The sequence below is a fragment of the Lagopus leucura genome, unplaced genomic scaffold (assembly GCF_019238085.1).
Source record: "Lagopus leucura isolate 7727_CA_CO unplaced genomic scaffold, USGS_WTPT01 Super-Scaffold_100002, whole genome shotgun sequence".
Taxonomy (NCBI): domain Eukaryota; kingdom Metazoa; phylum Chordata; class Aves; order Galliformes; family Phasianidae; genus Lagopus; species Lagopus leucura.
Window position 1 is genome coordinate 69,786,265 of NW_024962263.1, and position 19,803 is coordinate 69,806,067.

At 42.9% G+C, this 19,803-nt stretch overlaps 2 protein-coding genes across 2 annotated transcripts; one reads left to right on the plus strand and one right to left on the minus strand.

Moving 5' to 3' along the window:
* The first annotated feature begins 238 nt into the window (after positions 1-238).
* On the plus strand, positions 239-10,728 carry ERICH5 (glutamate rich 5). The gene is made up of 4 exons (XM_042869775.1): positions 239-317; positions 3,980-4,399; positions 6,218-6,331; positions 8,317-10,728. Exons 1-4 carry the CDS (start codon positions 248-250, stop codon positions 8,337-8,339), a joined length of 627 nt encoding a protein of 208 aa, XP_042725709.1. The 5' UTR covers positions 239-247; the 3' UTR covers positions 8,340-10,728.
* A 2,431-nt stretch (positions 10,729-13,159) lies between these two features.
* On the minus strand, positions 13,160-19,785 carry RIDA (reactive intermediate imine deaminase A homolog). Its single transcript, XM_042870203.1, has 7 exons — positions 19,674-19,785; positions 16,752-16,857; positions 16,202-16,256; positions 15,313-15,381; positions 14,340-14,395; positions 13,821-13,928; positions 13,160-13,438 (listed from the first exon to the last, which is right to left on the minus strand). The coding sequence occupies exons 1-6, from the start codon at positions 19,736-19,738 to the stop codon at positions 13,860-13,862; spliced, it is 420 nt and encodes a 139-aa protein (XP_042726137.1). The 5' UTR covers positions 19,739-19,785; the 3' UTR covers positions 13,160-13,438; positions 13,821-13,859.
* Positions 19,786-19,803: the final 18 nt, after the last annotated feature.

A 19,803-nucleotide genomic window follows, 5' to 3' on the forward strand; every position in this document is an offset into this window, starting at 1 on the left:
GGCCGTGGGCACAGGGGCTCCTTCTGAGCACCAGGCAGCACTGCGGTGCTGTGCGGTGCCGGAGCACTGGCACAGGTTGCCCGGGGCTGTGGGGTCTCCTCCCTGTACTTCAGAAGAACTAAAGAGCGGACACCCCCGTGTTAAAACCTCTCGTGCTCCCTCGAGAGATCGCACAGCGGGAACCCAGCCCCTCCTCGCCCTCCCGCCCCCGGCCCCGCCCGCTGCCTTCCCTCGGAGCTGCCGAGCCATGGGCTGCTCCAGCAGCGCCCGCAGCCGCCCCCAGGAGCCCCCCAGCAGCAGCGGGGCGCCGACGAGGGGTGAGCGGGGCCGGGGGGTGGGTGGGCGGCCGTGCCGGGTGCTCCCCGTGCCCCGTAGGGGCTGGGGAAAACCTGAGGGGCTCTCGGCTCCTTGGAGTGCACACTGCTGGGAGCCGGCAGCCTCTCAGGTAACGCCTTGCAAAGATTCCATAATATCTTGCGAATGCAGTGTTTCCCCTTTTTATTTTTTCCCCAACAAAGTTTGGGAACCGTTTTTACAGCAACTTGCAGGTAACAACCTTGAGCTCTCCAAAACCTGCATCCCGAAGCAATGCTATGGGAAAACCTGCTCGCTTTTCAACTTACTGCATTTCTTTCCTCTATCCTGCAGTTCTAAATACCTCCCTGCTGCCATATTCCGGCTGCGGCACCCAAGTTTTCCACCTGCAATTTATTCTTTAGTTCTTGTCCTGGAATGCTACAGCTTGTTGTGATCGCTGAGGTGCTGTGGGTTGTGTGAGGGGAGGCTGAATGTGCTGCTATGAAGGCAGCGCACGGAGCAGACCCACTGCAGAGATGGGCAGAATACTCCTCGTGTCCTACCTGTGTTGTGGTCACCTGCCAGTTGGGCTCTTACCAGCCAGATGTGTTGGTTGTTTTCTAACTGAGTTGAATAGGAGAGGAGAATTTGAAATAGATGCCTCTAAGTGTGCTGTTAACAGAAAAAAAAAATATCATTTCCTTCTATGGATTTGTAGCTCACAGAGTCTTGAGGCTCTTTTGAAAAGGAAAAAGAAAAGTCACAGCATTGTAACCATGGTCTGCTTAAATTCAATGCGCGATTTGCTGAAATTGTCTGTGGCAGGGAAAAGAAAAATTGTAAATGATGGCCAAATCAGAAATTATAGACGATAAACTAAAGGAAACAATAAGGCATTGTAGGAATGCTGGCTGCCACGTGATTTTCATTCTTGAGGATGAAGGTATTGAACAGATTACCAGGAGGGTTTGTTTTTTCCGTATTAGAGAATTCTTTGCATCTCAGTTGAGAGCAGAGGAATGGTTCAAGGCTTTCCAGCAGTGCAAATGTCTCGTTGCATGAGAGGATTTTATAATCCAATTCATATAATTAGAGGCCTGGTGTTCATCCAGAATCCCAGTACTAATTTTTTAGAGTTGTGTTGCTGTTACTGGTAGTACCAATTCAAAGCTCTGTATAACATGCTCATTTTTGTGGCTCATGCTCAACTATTTCTGCCCTTTAGGTTTTCAGTGCTCCCCATTCACCTGATGCTAAGCAAGGTGAAGGCATGAGAAGTGTCTAAAGGGATAAAAAACAATGCAGGAAAAAATCAAATCTGTTCTATTAGCGCACTGTGTGCTTTGTGGCTGCAGTGAGACTTCTTGGAGGTGTGTAACTTTCACTGAGTGTTACTCAACCCTAGAAGCTGCTGAAATTTGTGCAGTGGATGGACACACACACAGTCACAGATCCCCTTGGATCAGTCATAGAGTCATAGAACAGTTTGGGTTGGAAGGAACCTGTAAGATTACCTAGTTCCAACTCCCTGCTACAGGCAGGGACACCTCCTTCTCGAGCAGGTTGCTCTCAGCCCCCTTCAGCCTGGCCTTGAGTGCCTCCTGAGAAGGGACATTCACCATCTCGCTGGGCAACCTGTTCCAGCATCTCACCACCCTCACAGTAAAGAATTTCTTCCTAGTATCTAGTCTAAATCTCTTCCAGCTTAAAACCATTTCCCCTTGTTCTGTTGCTACATTGGTGCAGTGTGGGCTGTCTCACATGGTTGATGTGCTGTAACTGCACCTCTGTACAGCTGCAGATCTATGTGTAAGTGGCCTTTCACTGCGTGTGTGTGCTTCTCAGGCCTTTAAGGGGTGTTACAACCCGGTGTGCTGTCTTCTTTAAGTCACGGCCTCAAATTCTTAGAATTGTCAGATTTTGTTTTTCAAGCATCATGAGGTGGAAAAAATCACACAGAGAAGTTAAGCTGACAGATTTAGCTATTGCCTGCTCATGCTGTAACATGTATAATCCCAATGCAATGTTATAAGCAAGCCATAATACAGCTCGTGGCAATACCTTATAACTGATGCATTGAAGACCTGGGGTTTCACCACGTGGCTCTAAGCCTTGCTGACATCCAGCTGGCACACAGATTAATTACAGTGCCAGTGAGGCACTGTGAGGAGGACTAGGACCACAAAGCAGCTCGGTGCCTGCCCCACTTTGACTGTCACCACAGGAGCTGAGTGGGCTGAAGAGGTCCTCCTCTGGGTGTCCCCATGGTCTCCTCTGGTCCTCTGCTGAGCTCAGGAGGCAGCTGAGAGAGCAAAGCACCTGAGATGTCTGCTGGCCACTGCTCAGCATGAGGCCTGGCTCCTTGTCATGTTTTTTTGGTGGGGGCTTAGCCTCTCCTCAGGTGGTTTTACAGTTCCCAGGACAAACAAGATTTTACATGTCCCATAGTCCAAGTTGCTTTCTGTACACCTCGTATCTCCTGGTCCTGCCCCCTTCCCGGTTCAGCTGCCCTTCCCTGTGCTTGCAGACACTGACTTGGTGGTGCTTGCTGGGGAGCTGCTTTGCTTGGGTGCCTCAAAAGAGCTGTGAGTTTATCTAAAAAGCAGCAGTATTGCAGCAGCCTATTCAAAAGTGAGATGTATTACATTTATTTTCATTGCTGATCCATGTGTGTACAAATTGCCATGCAGTTCTGCTCACAAGCTTTGACACTATAGTAATAATTTCCCCAGAAAATGCAATTCAGACAGATCTCATGATTATTACATAACAAATTTTGTGCATGACCTCCCAGTCTTTCAGTCCTGACATTCCTTTTGAGAAGGTTAAGCTCAAGTTCTCATCAAATTGAATTTAATTAGAAAGTGATTAAACTGACCTGATAGGTAGGTAGAGCTCATTCTGAGTCTTCGGCATTTATCACTGAATACCTGTCAGAGCAATTTTGGCATTTCTTTGTGCATAAGTTTTGCCTGTCAAGAAGGCCTGTTGCTTCAATTAAGTTGACGAGATGTGAAAGAAGAGGAAGTTTTATTTAGGTGAGTATTCCTGTCATTGAATGGCTTGCTGTACAAAGTCATGTCAGTGGTAGTTTAGTATTTAACAACGGAACAAAAAAGAAATTAAAGAAAAAACCAACACTGATGTTTGTTTTAAGAAATAGCCGTGGTCTCGCTTTGAGTGAGAAGGGTATTTCCAGAGTTTTCTGTGTAGCCCACCTGTAGGCACCAGCAGATGTTCATGGGGCAGCGATTAATGCTCAGCATGTTGACCTTGTGCTTGCTTTGGGCATGAAAGGTTGCTTCCTGGAACAGCAGCCCATCATCTGGCAAAACTGCTGCACGCTTCAGATCCTTAAGGTGAAATGTCAACTCTTTTCATGTAAAATTGTATTGTGTTTCACAGAAACACTGAGTCCTAAGGGTTAGAAGGAACCTCTGGTGCTCACCTAGTCCAACCCCTACTGTAGGTAGGTGTTCTGGTGGGTTTTGAGCATCTCCAGAGAAGGAGAGTCCACAGCCTGTCTGGGTTACGTGTGAGTGTGTGAGTACTGTTGGTAGCCAGGTGTGAGCTGTGACAGGCAGTGCTTGTGAGGTGCAGGCCCAGCTGGGCCCATCTCACCTAACTGAAATGCCCACTGAATTATCTGTTTTCTCTTTCTTTCCTTTGCCACGACTGATAGCATCATCGGGGGAGAACTCCCCGATTGCTGATGATTACCAAACCGTAGCTGACCAAACACAGCTGGATGCAGTGGAGGGTGTGAGCCTGGCCTCTGAGGAGCTGAAATTGGGCGACCACCTGCCAGGGGAAGAGGCCACAGCCGTGACTCCCGCCTTGGAGCCAAAGATTGACTTGATCCCTGAGAGAGAGGAGCCGGAGGGTACTGAGCCGCCGCGTGTAGCGCCGGAGCAGAGCTCGGAGCTGCCATCTGTGTGGCGAGAGGAAAGCAGTGGGATTTCACCGCCAGCACTGAGGGACGGTGGTGGGCCACCAGCACCACGACCGGCAGGTGACAGTGCGCTGGTGGAAGGCACTGACAGCGTTGTGGTGGAAACCATCAAGAATGTGCATATTGCTGAAGAGGACCACTTCATTGAGGGTAATATTTGTGCTTTTGTAAACTCAGGAGACCAAATGCTGTCTCCAGAGACTTGTCAGGGGGTCCTTTTGAGTTTAATGAGAGTCACTAGAGAAGTTCTGGAGCCAGAATTTTGGCCACGGGGTCTGTCCAATGCAGAGAACATAAGGATGTGGCTGGGGAAGCCTCAGGCTCACAAATGCAAGCTGTAATAAATCAGTCGTTAGCTCTGCTATTTCATTTCATACCCTTTGTGTTCTTGGTGAGAACCATACCCCTCATTTAGAGGCTGTGTTTCTGTGCATCTCAGTCACAATGCTTCCTATCTGCCGAGACCAAAAGCTCTAATACATGGTTACCTTTATTAATCATAAAGCAACTGTCCCTAATCACATGAAGTTGGAGGGTAGATGACTAGGCTGTAGAGGAAGAAGCAGCTCTTAGATGTGCCCCTGGCATGTACCATTTTGGAGGCCTGGTGACCAAATAATCATAATGGAGACAGAGGTGGAGGACCCCAGGAGTGGGCTCCCCAAAGATCCCTGGGGCTTGCCAGCTTGGGAAGTAGGCCTGAGGCTGCAGGCTGTGCTCTTTGGGTTGGTGCCCTGAGAACATATGTCTGTCTGTAGAAGGTGAACACTTCACAGGAGAAATCAACTTTCTCCTAAATGGTACAAAACAGCCCAGTAAGGAATTAGATACTTCCTCCGGGAGCAGCTCTTCTGAGAATAAGCAGATGGAGCACACCAGAAGTATTTCCCTGCAGAGAAATGTGTTATTTGTAGACTTCCTCACTCCACATCCACCCTGAAGAAGCGCAAAATGCAGATGGACTGATTTATGGGGAGCCCAATTGCATGTCCTGCTTCTTAACTGTGGAGCTTTGCTGTGCACGAGCTGGCTGCATAAATTTGACTGCATTCCAGTAGCTGAGCATGAGCGTTGACTTGTCTTCCACTGTGTCTCTTTGTAAAAGAGCTTTGAGGTTTTCTTCTACATAAAATGGAGATCTGTCATTTGGAATAAGGTCTCATTTTATGTAAGAAGTAAATGATGGGATGCCCACTTGTATAAAATGGAGTTTCACCCAGCTGAAAACTCCAATTTCATTAATGACCATTTCCAAGCCTCATGGTGCAGCACTGGAGGCAGCACAGCACCACCTGAGCGATGCAGTGGGACCTCCTGAACACAGACACCTGGAGCTAAATGTTTGCCTGGACATCAGTCGCAGGACTTTGGCCACCAAGCAACTCATGCTGCTTGCAGGGCAAGAAATTGAGTTTTGCTTTTATTTGATCAAACTAGAAATAATGTGGAATGATGGCATGTTAACTTGTGTTTTATCTCCATGAAGTGTGTGACTGCCTTTCCATTTTTACACCCTGGTGTATAAGATACTTAGGACTTGTTTTGTTTCCTTTTCTTCTTTAGTAGCTGCGTGAGTAAAGATGAATTATGTAGCAGCTTCCCTGCTGCAGGCTGGACGGCACATTACTGTTTTGTTCCCATTGCAAATAAAACTCTGCATACCTAAAATAAAACCCCAAACTTGGAAAAAAGTGGTTTGAGCAGAGCTGGTACTTACTATGTTTAATCAAGAGAGTGCCATGGGGAATTAGTGAAAGCATGGGGGGGATTTTATGGGCATGTGACTGGATGACAGAAAGCAATGGGGAGTATCTTGGTTGCTCCTTGCTGACCCACTGAGCCCTGTACCTCTGTGCAGTGCCCCTGTGAGGGGAGCTGGAGGGCTGCCAAAGCAAAATCAGGAAGGAGCTGGGCACGCAGTGCTGTTACAGAGGATCCTAATTTGATCTCCATCATTACCGTTCCCAGGTGAGACGGGAGAACAGGTGGAAACTGAGCTGCTCAGTCAGATAGTAAGTGGAGGGCCTGAAACAAAAGAAGAGGAAACAGGAGAAGTGGATGGCGCAGCAGCGACAGAGATAGGTATGTTGACAGAGGAGAGAAGGACTGCATGGGTTATTGCTCAGGAGGCAGAAGCTGTGCTGTCCCTAGTGTGCACATCTTCTTGTCCCTGTCCCTGGATACAGCTTCTGCTTTTTGCAGTTTATGACAAGACAGTCATAAATATTTTTATTCACGTTAAGAAATACTGTTGCTTTTTGCTAAGTGTGATTCTGCTTTTTTTCATAAACTATCTTTACAGAATACATTCCAACCCAGACCATTCTGTGATACTATGATAAGTTATCCTTGTCTGAGGAGAGTGCTGGACTGCAACATGCAGTCTGTGAAAATAGAATCCAAAGTTAAAATCATAACTGCTCGTTAGTATTTGCCACACTCACTTTTACAGGTTAATGCCTTAACACTGCTGTGTGATTCTATTCTGTGATGAACAACCCACTTTTCTTCATTATCAGCTGAAATCAGCAGTGTAGCACTGGGATGAAGGCATGTTGCACAGCAAACACAGTCGCGTGGGGAGAAGCAGAAATGACAGGGCAAATGAATTGCCTTTGGAGAATCATAACAGCAGCTAAGGGAATTATGCGAGGGAAGAGGACTAGGACTGTCCCTCCTGCAGACTTAGGAATTATATTCACTTTTCTGTCATCACATTCTTTCTGCAAGTATTTCTTCTTCCTCAGCACTCACTGAGGATCCTACACTCGCTGGGAGTTCACCATATAAGGCAGCAGTTGTGTGGATGTCTATGTGCCCCAGAAGGCAGTCATTGCCCAGTGGCATTGCCAGGATGCAGAAAAGGCTGGGGGGGCAGCATGGGCCCTCTCTCCTAATGACTTGTACATGTAACCGTTCTCCTAATGTCTCTGAGTTATTGGGTGTTCCTGGGGTTCAGCTTCAGGCGGTCCTTACACCACTGCCTTTCATGGCTTCCCAATGAACCCCTCACACCTCGATAAGTCTTTGCTCTCCTAGCACTGCTACGTGTTTGCTCTGGCCTTTAAACCATAGAGCCCTGTGACAGGCCAGCGAGTCTCTCTACACCCGTTGTCCTTCCTGATGTGCTGGGAGGACACAGAGTTTGGTTTGATGGGAGGTAAATGGGAAGAACAAATTTCTGTGTTCCAGCAGGGTGCATGTGTTGCTGGACAGGACTAGAAAGACCATCTGAAAGGTTTTGCAAGAGGTTTAACAAGCCAGCTTCTGGGGCTGGTATAGAAAGATAATTTCTCAAAAAAAAAAACAACCCAGTGACATTCTAATGAAGACCAAGAGATTTTATCATGTGACGATTGCAGCTTGATTGAAACACTTCCTGCATTTGCTTACTTTGGTAGTATTTTCTCAACAGTATTTCAAGGCACACAGGAAGAGCAGCCCCACTTGTTTCTCTGTAGTACATCTCAGATAGGAGCGTGCGAGTGCAGACTGCTCAGCAAACAGCTGTGAGCATGAAAAACAAACCACTAAGAATGGGACAGTGACCATTTACATCTGGGATGCTGTTATGTAAGGAAGCAGTTCTTCCATCTTGAAAGGATATTGAAGAACTAAAGGTTCTGGGCAGGGAAGCAAGATTGCTGAAGGGGATGGAAACATTGGAACACTGTGAGATCAAAGCATTCCAAGCCTTTGGCTCTGAGAGGATATGACTGAAAAGATATGAGCTGATTGCAGGACAAAATAAACAGTGCTTTAAAGGTAGTTGAGGTTCAGCTCTGAACGAGGGAACGCACTCTAAGGGTTTTGAGTGGCTCTCTGGATTTCACATGAATGAAGCCTAGAAGGCTGTGCCTGAATGGGGTGGGAGAAGAGGAAGCTCAGCCGGTAGCTGTGTGTGGCTGCTTCACGTCCAGACAGAACATCCTTACAGATCGTGGAGAAAAGCAGATGCCCCTTTGTGCTGTGATACTTCAGGGAACTTACACCTTGAATTCCTGTAGGACATTTTGAATATCAAGCTTTACCCTAAATTAATTGTTATTTTTTTCCATGTGTTTCAGAGACAACTAGTAACAAAGACTAGAAGCTGCATCTGTATGAACATCCTCTTGTTGGGCCGGCCCTTCTGTCCACATGAAAGTTTTTTAATTTCGCTGCGTTGGGAAAATAGAGCTTTTTATGGATGGAGCCACGAACCAGAATAAGAAGCATCAAAGGAGGTTTTATGTATGTTTTTGAAGTCAAGCTGCCAAGACTTCAAGTGTTTGAAATACCTGACCTGGTACCTCCCTGCCACAGAGTGCCTTCCGTACATCGCCAGCACTGTGGGGTGATTCTGACAGACGTATAACCATCCAGTTTTCAATTAGGAGTCTTTCCAGGTTGTAACTTCAAACCTCTGAAACCTTCAGCGTTACATAGGATAAAGAATATAGTGTAGACTGGTTTTAGTTTTATTTTAATGGTAGCATAAGCAGAAAGTCAGAAAGGGAAGTCCTACTTCTGAGAACTCCTGCACGTGCAGGTAACCCCTCCGACTGCCTGCACAACCAGGTTATGGAGCTGCTGCAGCGAGCTGCACTCAGAGGAGTGGAACCCTAACTGCCAATTTGCTGGGTGTAACTGAATGCAAAGGTTAGTTTTTCAGGCAGTGAAAGATACACAGATTGCAATGTACAGTAACCAAGTAGGTGCCTTCTGCTAACTCCATTTTTAAACATATTTACTGAAAGGAGGAGAAAAAAAAAAAAAAAAAAGGCATTTTTAACCAGGAGTAGAATGTTTTAGTCTTCTGAAGTCTGGCACACTTAAAATACAAATCCACAGTTGTTAGCATGCATGGTGATTAATAGGGCATCTTTAGCTATGTAGCTCCTTACATACCCTCACAGCTGCTAAAACAGATACCTAACCAGTGACGTATGTAAGCCTGTTCCCATAGGAGAGGTCATTGTTCCATCCCCTGTTTCTCCAGGAGAAACATGCATTCAGGAATGGTGTTGCGTTCCAGAATGCTAAGGAAGTATTTCAGAGCTGAAGCTGAATGACAAAACCTTCAAACAGAATGTATGTTGAAAGAAAACCCCCAATATAATTGGTCTTATGGATCTGATAGAGTAGAACTTCCATGTGATGGTGAGTGATGCAAAGGGACTCTATTTTTATTGGAGACTGTTTGGAAGACCCTCTGGTGTAAGGAAGTAGAACACGAAGGAAAGGTCAAGCATCTCAGAAGGGAAAAGGTTGCTATTTTCATTAGCTTTACTGTACAAATGGTCTTCAACAAATGTTACTGTCAGCAGCAAATTATCAAAATCCCCTCTAAGCTAAATTTTGTGCTGCATATGCACGCCTGACTTCAGCTGACTTTGGCCTTATTAAATATTTTAATTGATATCCTTGGCCTACCAGCTTTTTCTCCTTTAGCTGATGTTCCTTAGCTGTAGCGCTGCACTTAAGGTTTTCTGCCAGTCAGCAATCTTTTCAGACTGGGCTGCGTTCTGTATGCTGGGGATTTGGTTTCACTACCAGCACCTGAGCTGGCACCACCCAAATGTAGGGAGTCTGCTGTGCTGACTGCTTGCAAGTTACATGTTAGATCCAGAGATGCAGTTTGACTCGATATATTGAAAGATTTAAAAACAGAACTGATGGCATTTCTGTAAAGACCAGCAGCATTAACAGCACCAGCAGAGACAGCGTTTGGAAATAAAATAGGAAGATACAAGAGAGTCAAGATAAACTGTTCACCTCAGAATCACTCTCACTGCCACTGTTGTTACAAGGAAGACAGGTGACAGTATACACTCCTACCTCCTTATTCTGCTTTTTCAGTCATTAGAAGCAATGCTAATTGGAAACAAGAGGAAGGTTACCCGACCAGTGACTCAGCAGGTCAGCCTTTCTCTGTCATCGTCAGTCTTTATGTATCTTGTAATGCTTGGCACTGTGCTGAACATGAAATGTTAATTGTATTAATTACAAAATCAGAATTCAGATGCTAGACTTATGCTGAACATCCCTCTTTTGAGAAATAAGACAGTATCCCGCTGAGGCCTAGTATTTATGGTCTCTAAGCTACTAAAATGTGTACCATGCATAAAGGGCCAAAATGCATGCAGTTATTTGTTTCTGCAAACCTCTGCACATCACAGAGATTGCCAAGGGCAGAAATTGGTCTGTGGATCAAACAGCTTGCTCAGCTTGAATGCTCAGAAGAGGATATGCTCTGGTACCTGTTTACAAGATATACCTGCAGAGCTAGTACAATGTACCTTAGCATTTATTTTAAACATCACCAAAATAAAAAGGCATAAGTGTGTATCGAAAGCTAGACAATCTTAAATCTCAAACTTCATCCAAGCTAGCACTTACCATTCTGTGCTACAGTAAGTGTTGAATAGAATCATAGAATGGCCTGGGTTGAAAAGGACCACAAAGATCATCCAGATTCAACCCCCTGCTACGTGCAGGGCCGCCAACCACCAGACCAGGCTGCCCAGAGCCACATCCAGCCTGGCTTTGAATGCCTCCAGGGATGGGGCATCCACAGCCTCCTTGGGCAACCTGTTCCAGTGTGTCACCACCCTCTGTGTGAAAAACTTCCTCCTAGTATCTAACCTAAACCTCCTCTGTCTCAGATTAAAACCATTCCCCTTGTCCTATCCATCTTTTTAGTCATTCTCCCTCCTGTTTAGGAGGAATAGGACTCTTCATTGAATAGATCTCCACTCTTAACTAGAAAGGTAGACATTTTGTTTCAATTACTGAAAACCACAGCCTTCTAGAAGTTAAATTTGGACCCTGCTGGATCTGTGCAGATATACATGCTAGTGGTAGGATCCCAGAAGGTACTCAGCAATCTAGCTTGGAAAGGCTGGCTCTTCTACTCAACGCATAACTTCTTTCAGATGAATACTATGTTGAGAGCAAGGTGCTTGTAGCAGAACATTAGGCAGGTTAAGCTTTGTTACATGTTTTAACAGAGAACAAAGTTTTATTAAAATTGCCTACCAAGCTTTATTTTTGCATTGTTTAATCTGTGGGGAAAATAATTGTTAGGATAAAAAAAGCTAAAAGAAAACCCTGGGAGAATATGCAAATTTAGGAACTGCTTTGCTTTTGCAGAACTAGAAGATCTCATTTTGTTTCATGCTGGCAGCTCAGTCTAGCAAACAAAGAAAAGCTTTGCTTACCTTAAGTCCATTTAAAACTGGATTTATTAAGTATTTTATATGTTGCTGAACCAAGACCAAGGAGGTACTCACAACAATTGTGTTCCATATTGGATAATTATATGGCTCTGCTTTTTGAAATAAAAAACAGAATAAAGAAATAGAACAACTGCTTTAAAAAAAAATAAAGTTTTAAACGTCTGTGGAAGGCTGATGTTTATGTTAACTGCTACATTATAGCTGTAAATTATTGAATAATTGAAATAAGCTCTATTTGTGTACCTGAAGAATATATATTTAGGCATCTGGACTCCAGCTAAAAGCTAGATAATATTAGAGATAAAAGTGATTTTAAATCATTACTACAGAATGGCATCAGTTATATTTCAGACTCAGTCTGAACCTTTCTGGGAAAAGCAGTGATATATTCACATTCTTTGTACCAACGAAGACACCCAAAGGAGTTCTGTATTGCTGTGTGTTGTGCTGAGGGACATGGTTTAGTGGGGAAATACTGTGATATGAGGGCGGTTGGACTGGATGATCTTAGAGATCTCTTCCAACCTTGGTGATTCTGTGAGAACAAATGGAAAATCACCAGCAGGAAGGAGAAAAAAAAAAAAGGAAAATAAAAATCAAAACTGCCATCTAGTGTTAGGTGTTAAGATCAGCAAAGCAGCAGTACAGAACAGTTAAGGCAGGCATCTTACACTGAAAAATGTTGCGAGGCATAACTGTCAGCATTCTTGTACAAAGATGAATTTAGCTCGTGTTCAACATTACTGAGATCTGCTGAAGATGAACTATAATTGTGCTACAAAAACAGCTAACTGTGTTCCAACAGGGCAGTTATATGTGAGCAAAGCTGTAGCAGAGAAACATACAAAAATATAAATTAGGAATCTGCTTAAATAATCTAATTCCACTTCACTGTGTTATTCTTTACTGACAGAACAAAGCAACTTCTGCTCTAAAGTTATAGAAAGTTATATTCACATTACTACTAATTCCTAACACGTCCGATGCTGTTTTGGTGGGATCACTTCTTAAATCAAAGCTGTAGAAAAGAAAAGATGTTGACAGTATAGCCAGAGAGAGAACAAGGAGAAGCCAAGACTAATAGCATTCATGTGCAGAAAGTTTGTGTGTAGCAGTCAGATACTTTTCAAAGGTTGCTGCTTCAAAGTTCAGAAAGTAAAGAGAAATTGTTCATTTATCCTAAAAACACCTAAAAAAAACCCCAAGAAAGAAACACAGCCAATATTGTGTTAGGTAAGCAGTTACAGGGAGAAGACAGGGAATCAACTCTAGCATGAGTCAGCTAGTTTTCAAACTAGTTCTTTAAAACAATTAAGTAAAAACCTCCATTTCTGCTTGCTTAGATAGAAGATGAATGCAGAGGAATGGGATAGCTTGCCTGACTTCTCAGTACTGCCTAAACACACCAAGCAGGTTCATTCTCTCTCTCAATAGCAGAGAGAAACGCCAAGAACTGCACTGCCATAGTAGCTGAAAGCTTTCTCTCTTGAAGGACTGTTTTCACCCATAGCTACTGGGCAAGAGATAATGAACCTACTCTTCTGGTTTGAATCATTTCTTAAAGAAAAAGCAAGATAGGGATGTTGGGTTTTGCTGGTTTTGGTTGTTTTGTTTTTTTTTTCCCCTAATGGAACACCAAAGTATAATCAGGAAAAGAAAAGTTTGCTCCCAGAAGAGACAAGCACATTTCTAAACATGCAATTATTATTTATTCTCATTAAACAGGCTTTTCCCCCTCATATAATTAGAATGTCTTTTTCTCCCCCCAATCACAGTACAGTCAAAGTTGAATGGCTATGAAAAAGACTATGAAAAATGTTGCAGGTAGAGATTCATTTGAAGCTGATTTGTAACTACGAAGATGTGATTTTGAAGAAGCATCACTTTCTTCTTTCTGAAATGAATATCCACCCTGATTAGCAATTGCTTCAGCATGAAAAGTGTAATTGAGTCTCAGCGCTAAACCATTCTGCAAAGAAAGCATTTCAGACAGTTTAGAAATGAATACAAATGAATTTCCCAAAACACAGAAGTGAAAATGAATGCTAACCAAGACAAGTGTTCTACTGTTTTCACATTTCTCACATTTTTCTCCAATATTTAAAATTTTTACTAAAAAACTACTATTGCAATTAATGATTTTTGTATGTCCTGATCACCCCAGCGTAACTGTCATACGTGCACCTAAAATGTGTACTTTAACACCCAAATACCACCACAAAATAAGGCTCCTGTTCTATAATCAAACCCAACAGACTTTAACAGCACTCATAGGTTTCAGGCTTTGCCTGCAGAAGTCACTGTATACTTGCATTTCATAGACCATAAGGCTGCAATTGAGAAGAAAGCACCTTTCCAGGTAAGCTCAGTGTAGGACATTCAGTCTTCACTTATAGAGAGGCTGGAACATTCTGGATGGGTCCTTGAATGGCAATAGCTTCAATCTCAATCTGGGCACCCTGTGAGAAAGCAATGAAGAAACATATCAGGAACTTCAAATACCTATTTTATGAAGCCCTTGGGTATATAACATGACCTGATGTGAATAAAAGAGTGACATCTAGAAATTATATACTCCTGGCAGTTGCATTACTAATTTAGCAATGTTAAAGATTCACTGTGTTCTTCCTGAAGTATTGGAAACCCTCATTTCTAGGGTTGTAGCCATCTTTCACCATACTGCCAGGTTCTCCCATGTTTTCAGAACTCTTACAAGGCAGGAATAAGATTGAAATACTTAAAAGCAAAAATTAAATACTTAAGAATATTCAATAAAATAATCACAAACAAAGCTGCCACAGAATGAGAAATCTGTTATAATGTTTCAGAAGCAAAGACTTTCAGTGTTCATTTTTGTAAGTTACACTTACTTTTGGCAAAGCAGCAACCTGAAAGGATACTCTGGCTGGGCAGTTTGATTTGAAATCTGCAATTGAAACAAAAACATCCACTAATCATTTAAGTTTGCTTGATAAACAACAGAGTAGAAAATCATTTGCCTAAAACGCAATCAAGTTTCAAGTTCAAGAATATGAGACAAATAACCTTCAGTCCACACTCTCTCCTCTTCAACTCCTCATGCCTCTCATTTGTTTCCCCCTAGTTTTTTCTACTAGTGAAAGTTAACACCAACTTCAGAAATGGTACAGTCAGGCTCCTGCAGGGATAAGGCAGGCTGATAACTCACACCAAAGAACAGCAACAAGTGCTTTCTTTAAAAACAGGCAGGAGGGCTCTGTGGCAACAAGTATCCAGCCTGTCTGTTTTCCCTTTACTTAACATAATTCCATTTTGACACACAGGTTGTTCATCTAGAAAGACTTCATTCAACACGAGACACTGCTAAGTCACCAAAACCCACATCTACATAAATAAGGAACTTAGCTCACTAATCACCAACTTGAGTTTACAGGCAATTTGGTTAACCACGCGTTGCTATTTAATTTCCAAGTGCAGCAGGGTAGCTCAGCTTTACACAGAAACTAAGCTTTGTCAAAGATACAAACAGATTTTAAAGAAATGAAGATACGCAGTCTGAAATTAAGCATCTTAAGGCTGACTACAGCAGAATGGTGTTAGAGACAACATAGCATCCTTCAAGGCTAGAAGGTGTAGAAGCTCAAACTGCATATAAAAAAGTTAGTGAAATGGTAGGACAAATCCACACCTAATTGGCCTTATTTGTTATGCTGCTTGCACACAGATGTTCTGTTCTCATGTTGCATTTCTACTGAAGTCTCAAAGAACCTGGGACCACATTAGCCGAGTCATTGGAACACTGCTTATAATGAATATCATCAAATCTGCAAGCTGTACTGGTAAGAAAGCAGCAAGTCTACTTACATTGACCATAAATATCATTCATGTCACCGAAGTCCTTTATGTCTGCCATCAAAACCGTGGTCTTCACAACTAGAAATTAAGTGCAGTTATTTTGTACCTCTTTTGTACAAAAGTTTAAAGTCTTTAATGCAGTTCTGCTTTTATTCCAAACATCTCAAATATTTGAAACACTTTGAAAAGTTTTGTGAACGGATATTGACCATTAGAGCTGCCACCTGCAGAACCACCAAGAAAAATTGAATATCTACTAGATAAAACTTGCATATTCTTGACCTGTTTTGAGAACAGCTCTTCCATTTTAGATTTCATTACAAGCCCAATTCTTTTAAAAGGGACCAAGGTGAAGAAGATTGATTAAAACAAGCTTTAGTATGTCAACTGTTGGCAAAACAAAGTATAGCATATGATATCTGCTGCCCAAATAGTCCATTAAACATCTGAGGATATGGTCTATGCAAGAATTATTTATTTATTTTTAAACTCATGACTGCCCAAGCCAATACCAATTCCAAATTTGGCTCCATTATTAGAATCAGCCACAAAAGAAAAAAAGATATTGCACATGCCTGTAACGTGAATGCCACGGACACAGACCCGTTTTTATCGGGAGTAAAGGATGCTTAAAATGCCTCTAGCTTTCTAGTTTCAGTTGTAGCTTGAACCTATCCATAAGCTGCTTCAGTTTGAACTGAAGTGTTAATATCATGGACAGAAGCTTCAGGAGAGAGGCAGCATCCCACTGATACCCATCACACAAAGACTTGCACATCCATTCTTTTCCTCTTTCTATTGATAACAATTGCATGTTTGTAAACAGCCTATTTATTAAAAAAAAAAAAATCCAAGTGAAGAATAATGACTTGTTTGCTACCTTCATGTCAGCACTTACCGTTGCTGAAGTCACAGCCTGCAGCTTTCAGGATTTCCCCCAAATTTTTAAACACCTGTTGAGAAATGAGACAGAATCTGTATGTATCATCTAGGCTGTATATGGGCAAGTAATAAACATGAATTGTAACCTAGCTACATTTACATTGTAGCTCACCCAGCAGGCCTTCAGCAGTCAGAGCAAAACCAAAAATAGATTAAGAAGTGTATTAGTAAAAGGTAACTTTTAATAAACTCCTAATACTAAACCATTTACTTATTAGATGCAAAAACAACACAGCTTCACCTCATCCTATCTACTACCCCACACAGCTTCTGCTGGGGAAACAAGTCTTGCACAGATTCAGTGACTCAAAATATCAATTCCTTCTTGCATGACATGCAGATGTTTCCCTGACCTCCAGATTGTTTGGATGAAAAATGACAGTGAAGGAATTTTTTCTCGTTTCTACCTCACCTTGGAGGACATGCAATATGCTCTAAGTCTCCTCAATTTCTCACAAGTCCACATTTAACATAGCAGAAAAGATTACTGCTAGAGCACATCTTACCTGCTTAGCTTCTTCCCTTACACCTCCAGAGACAAGCTGCCCGCTGGAAGGTTCTATACCTATCTGTCCTGCAATGTACATGGTCCGGTCTACAATCACTGCTTGGCTGAAAAGAAAAATGACATTTCAGATTGAAAGGTTCCTCAAACCATTTAACTATCCAAAAGTACTCTCCTGGCTGCAGAAAATACGAAATGCACTTAGAATATCTGTTTTTCTGAGATATTATATCATAAATTAAATTGGAAAAGATCTTTAATATCAAGTCCAAACATCAACATGACCAACTGAGTCTCATCACTAAACCACAGTGCTTATACATGGGCCATGCATTCAATCCACACATATTTGATTCAGCTGGGACTGGCACAATTGTAAAAGCACACAACTACACGAGCATAGCTCTGTTCTTGAGATAATAAGTACTGATTCCCCAGAAGGTGCAAGACCTGAGCACAGCAACACAACATTAAACACAGCTACACACTTTCCATGCTGCAGACTGCACGGGAGGGAGACAGAGCAGCTTCGCATCTACCCAAATAAATATCCCAGCTTAAGAGGTGGTTCTTTGCCTACCTTACATCTCAGCTGCAGTGCAATAAGATAAAAGAAAGAAAAATCAAGAGGGCTGATCACTACAGTCAGCATTTTATTCTCATACAGGCACCATAAATGAGTTGAGGCTGCAATATGAAGCCTCACAAACATTCTCTGGCAATATTTCTCCACTAGTATGAATGTGGCCAGTTAGCACAATTCCATTCCCAGAACAGTGCCTCTCCTCTTGCCAGCTAACCTGGATGACCTGGGTTACTTCAGCAGATGAAGAATCCAAGCAATTTTTTTATATGTACATCAAGTGTGCTTTTGCTAAAGTAGACTTAGAGATGTCAACAATTGCTACAAACAGATTAAAAGATTAAAACAAAGACTTTAACCGCCTAGTAAACATTATGCAAGAGACATAACATACATCTCATCAGATGGTAGAAATATTTTGCAAAGGAATTAGAGAAAGGCTCTTTTCAAAGTGTTTGTGGTGTGTCAACATAACCTTTCTTATCTCTTGCCATCCAATAAGAAAATACATTTCTCTAACAGTTGAACAAGCCTCTGAAATTGCACAAACTGGGGTTAAATTCCTCCCTGATGTATCTAAATTAGAATCTTAGCTCCACTTCAGCATCACTGTTGAAAGAAAGCCACTCTTTAACAAACACTTCATTAAATCTCTTAATTGCTCAGTCTCACTGACAGGAAATGTACATATGAACACAAAATATATTCTTCAGTTTTCTTTTCTAGCATGTCATACTTTGAGGCATAAGCCATCAGATGACAACTCATGTTTCTATTGAACGTATAGGGAGCCTTGCAACAAGTTCTTAGTATTCTGAGCTCTCTGGAAAAATGACATTGTTTTATACTGCTTATCATAAAGCAAATGACAACATACATGCTTATCCTAATGAAGCTTTGGAAAATAACAAATCATGAGTAACTGTGGGGAAGGCAGAGGGAGAAGCACAATGAAGCCTTCTAGTGCCAGATCAGCATTTTCAGCAATCTTGAGCCTTCTCTGTTCCTCGACTTCCTTCTCCTTGTATGGTTACCATGGAATCCCCCATTCACTGTCACTTTCAACAACACACTAACTAAAGAATATACTCCTGCTGCAGTCGAAGGCATGAGCCAAGTTCACAGAGACTCCAAGCACAAAAGCTGGGATCAAACTTTAGCTGCAGATGTATCCCTACAACAAGGGTCAATTGTGCATCTCTGCTGGAATCATAAGGAGTAGTTAAGTGCATGTCACACATTGTTCACACTTCAGTACACTGGAGTGCAAAGCTATATGGATGTTATGACCTCAGCAAAAACAACACCGTCCCCTTCAGACAGATGGCATCAAGAAACAGGCTCTTCAGTGACGATAAGGGGGAAAAGTTAATCAGACTTTCTTTACACAAAGAGTTATTAACACAAGTACAGCATCTGTCACACCTTTTTAAAAGTTGCGTGTGCAGATGCATACACACACATATAAAATTTCTGGAAATTGGAGGAGTTTAGTAAAGAAAGTGCAAAATAGGGTAGAAATAGCACACGGAAGGGTTGTAGCAGAACCAGGAATGCAGCACTTCTCCCATCCTTATTAAGCCCTCACTGAGCCCCATGCTCAGAACTGAGATGTAGCACTTATTTCTTACGCAATTTTTTTTGCTCAATGGACTTTGAAAAGCATACTGGAATGTGACCACTAAGCTTACCACTAACTTAACTGATGTTAGCTCTGCGAGTTCAACAACAGGCTGCACAGTAAGCAGCATTTCATCAAGAACTACCAGTAAGCACAGGACATGGGAGTTAATCTATAGCAGAAGGCTATGTTAAAGGTTAAGCCAGTTGGTGCATATGTGTGGCTGAAGAACCCTCACTTTCCACATCTTGGACGTTCCCCTACCCACAGGCAATACCAAGCCCTGGCTGCAACCCACCAGCAATCTGCTGTTGACAGAAGGTGCCCTTACAGTGATGGGATTTTCTCTGCTCCTACACCTCACTGGAATTACAAAGACAGAGAGACACAAAGAACAGCAGGTTTGAAGTTCAGAAAGTTTCACTTCCAAGTGATGGGAACAAAAACGCTTTTGTAAGGCTCTAAAGTGCAACAGGTGGAAAAGTCAGAACTGAGGAGGCTGCATTTGTAACAGGAAAACGAAGCCTAAGCCCGCTATTAAATCCTCTAGAAAGCACTCCGGTGCCCCCCCCCCCAGTGCTTACACAGAAACCTTCCACGCTTCTCAAAGACACGGCAACGCAAAACTCCTCTGTTACCACACACGACGGACACCTCATTGCACCACCAATCGGGACGGACCATAGACCTCCAACAAACCTCTCCCGCCCGGGCCGTACCTGTAGGCACCCACCGGCATGGGAGCCTTAGCGGTGCTGATGATTTTCCTCACCACAGAAGCCATGACGACAACCACCCTCACGCTCCAACTGCACGCTCCACTGCCCACCCCTCCCGCGCTCCTAAACG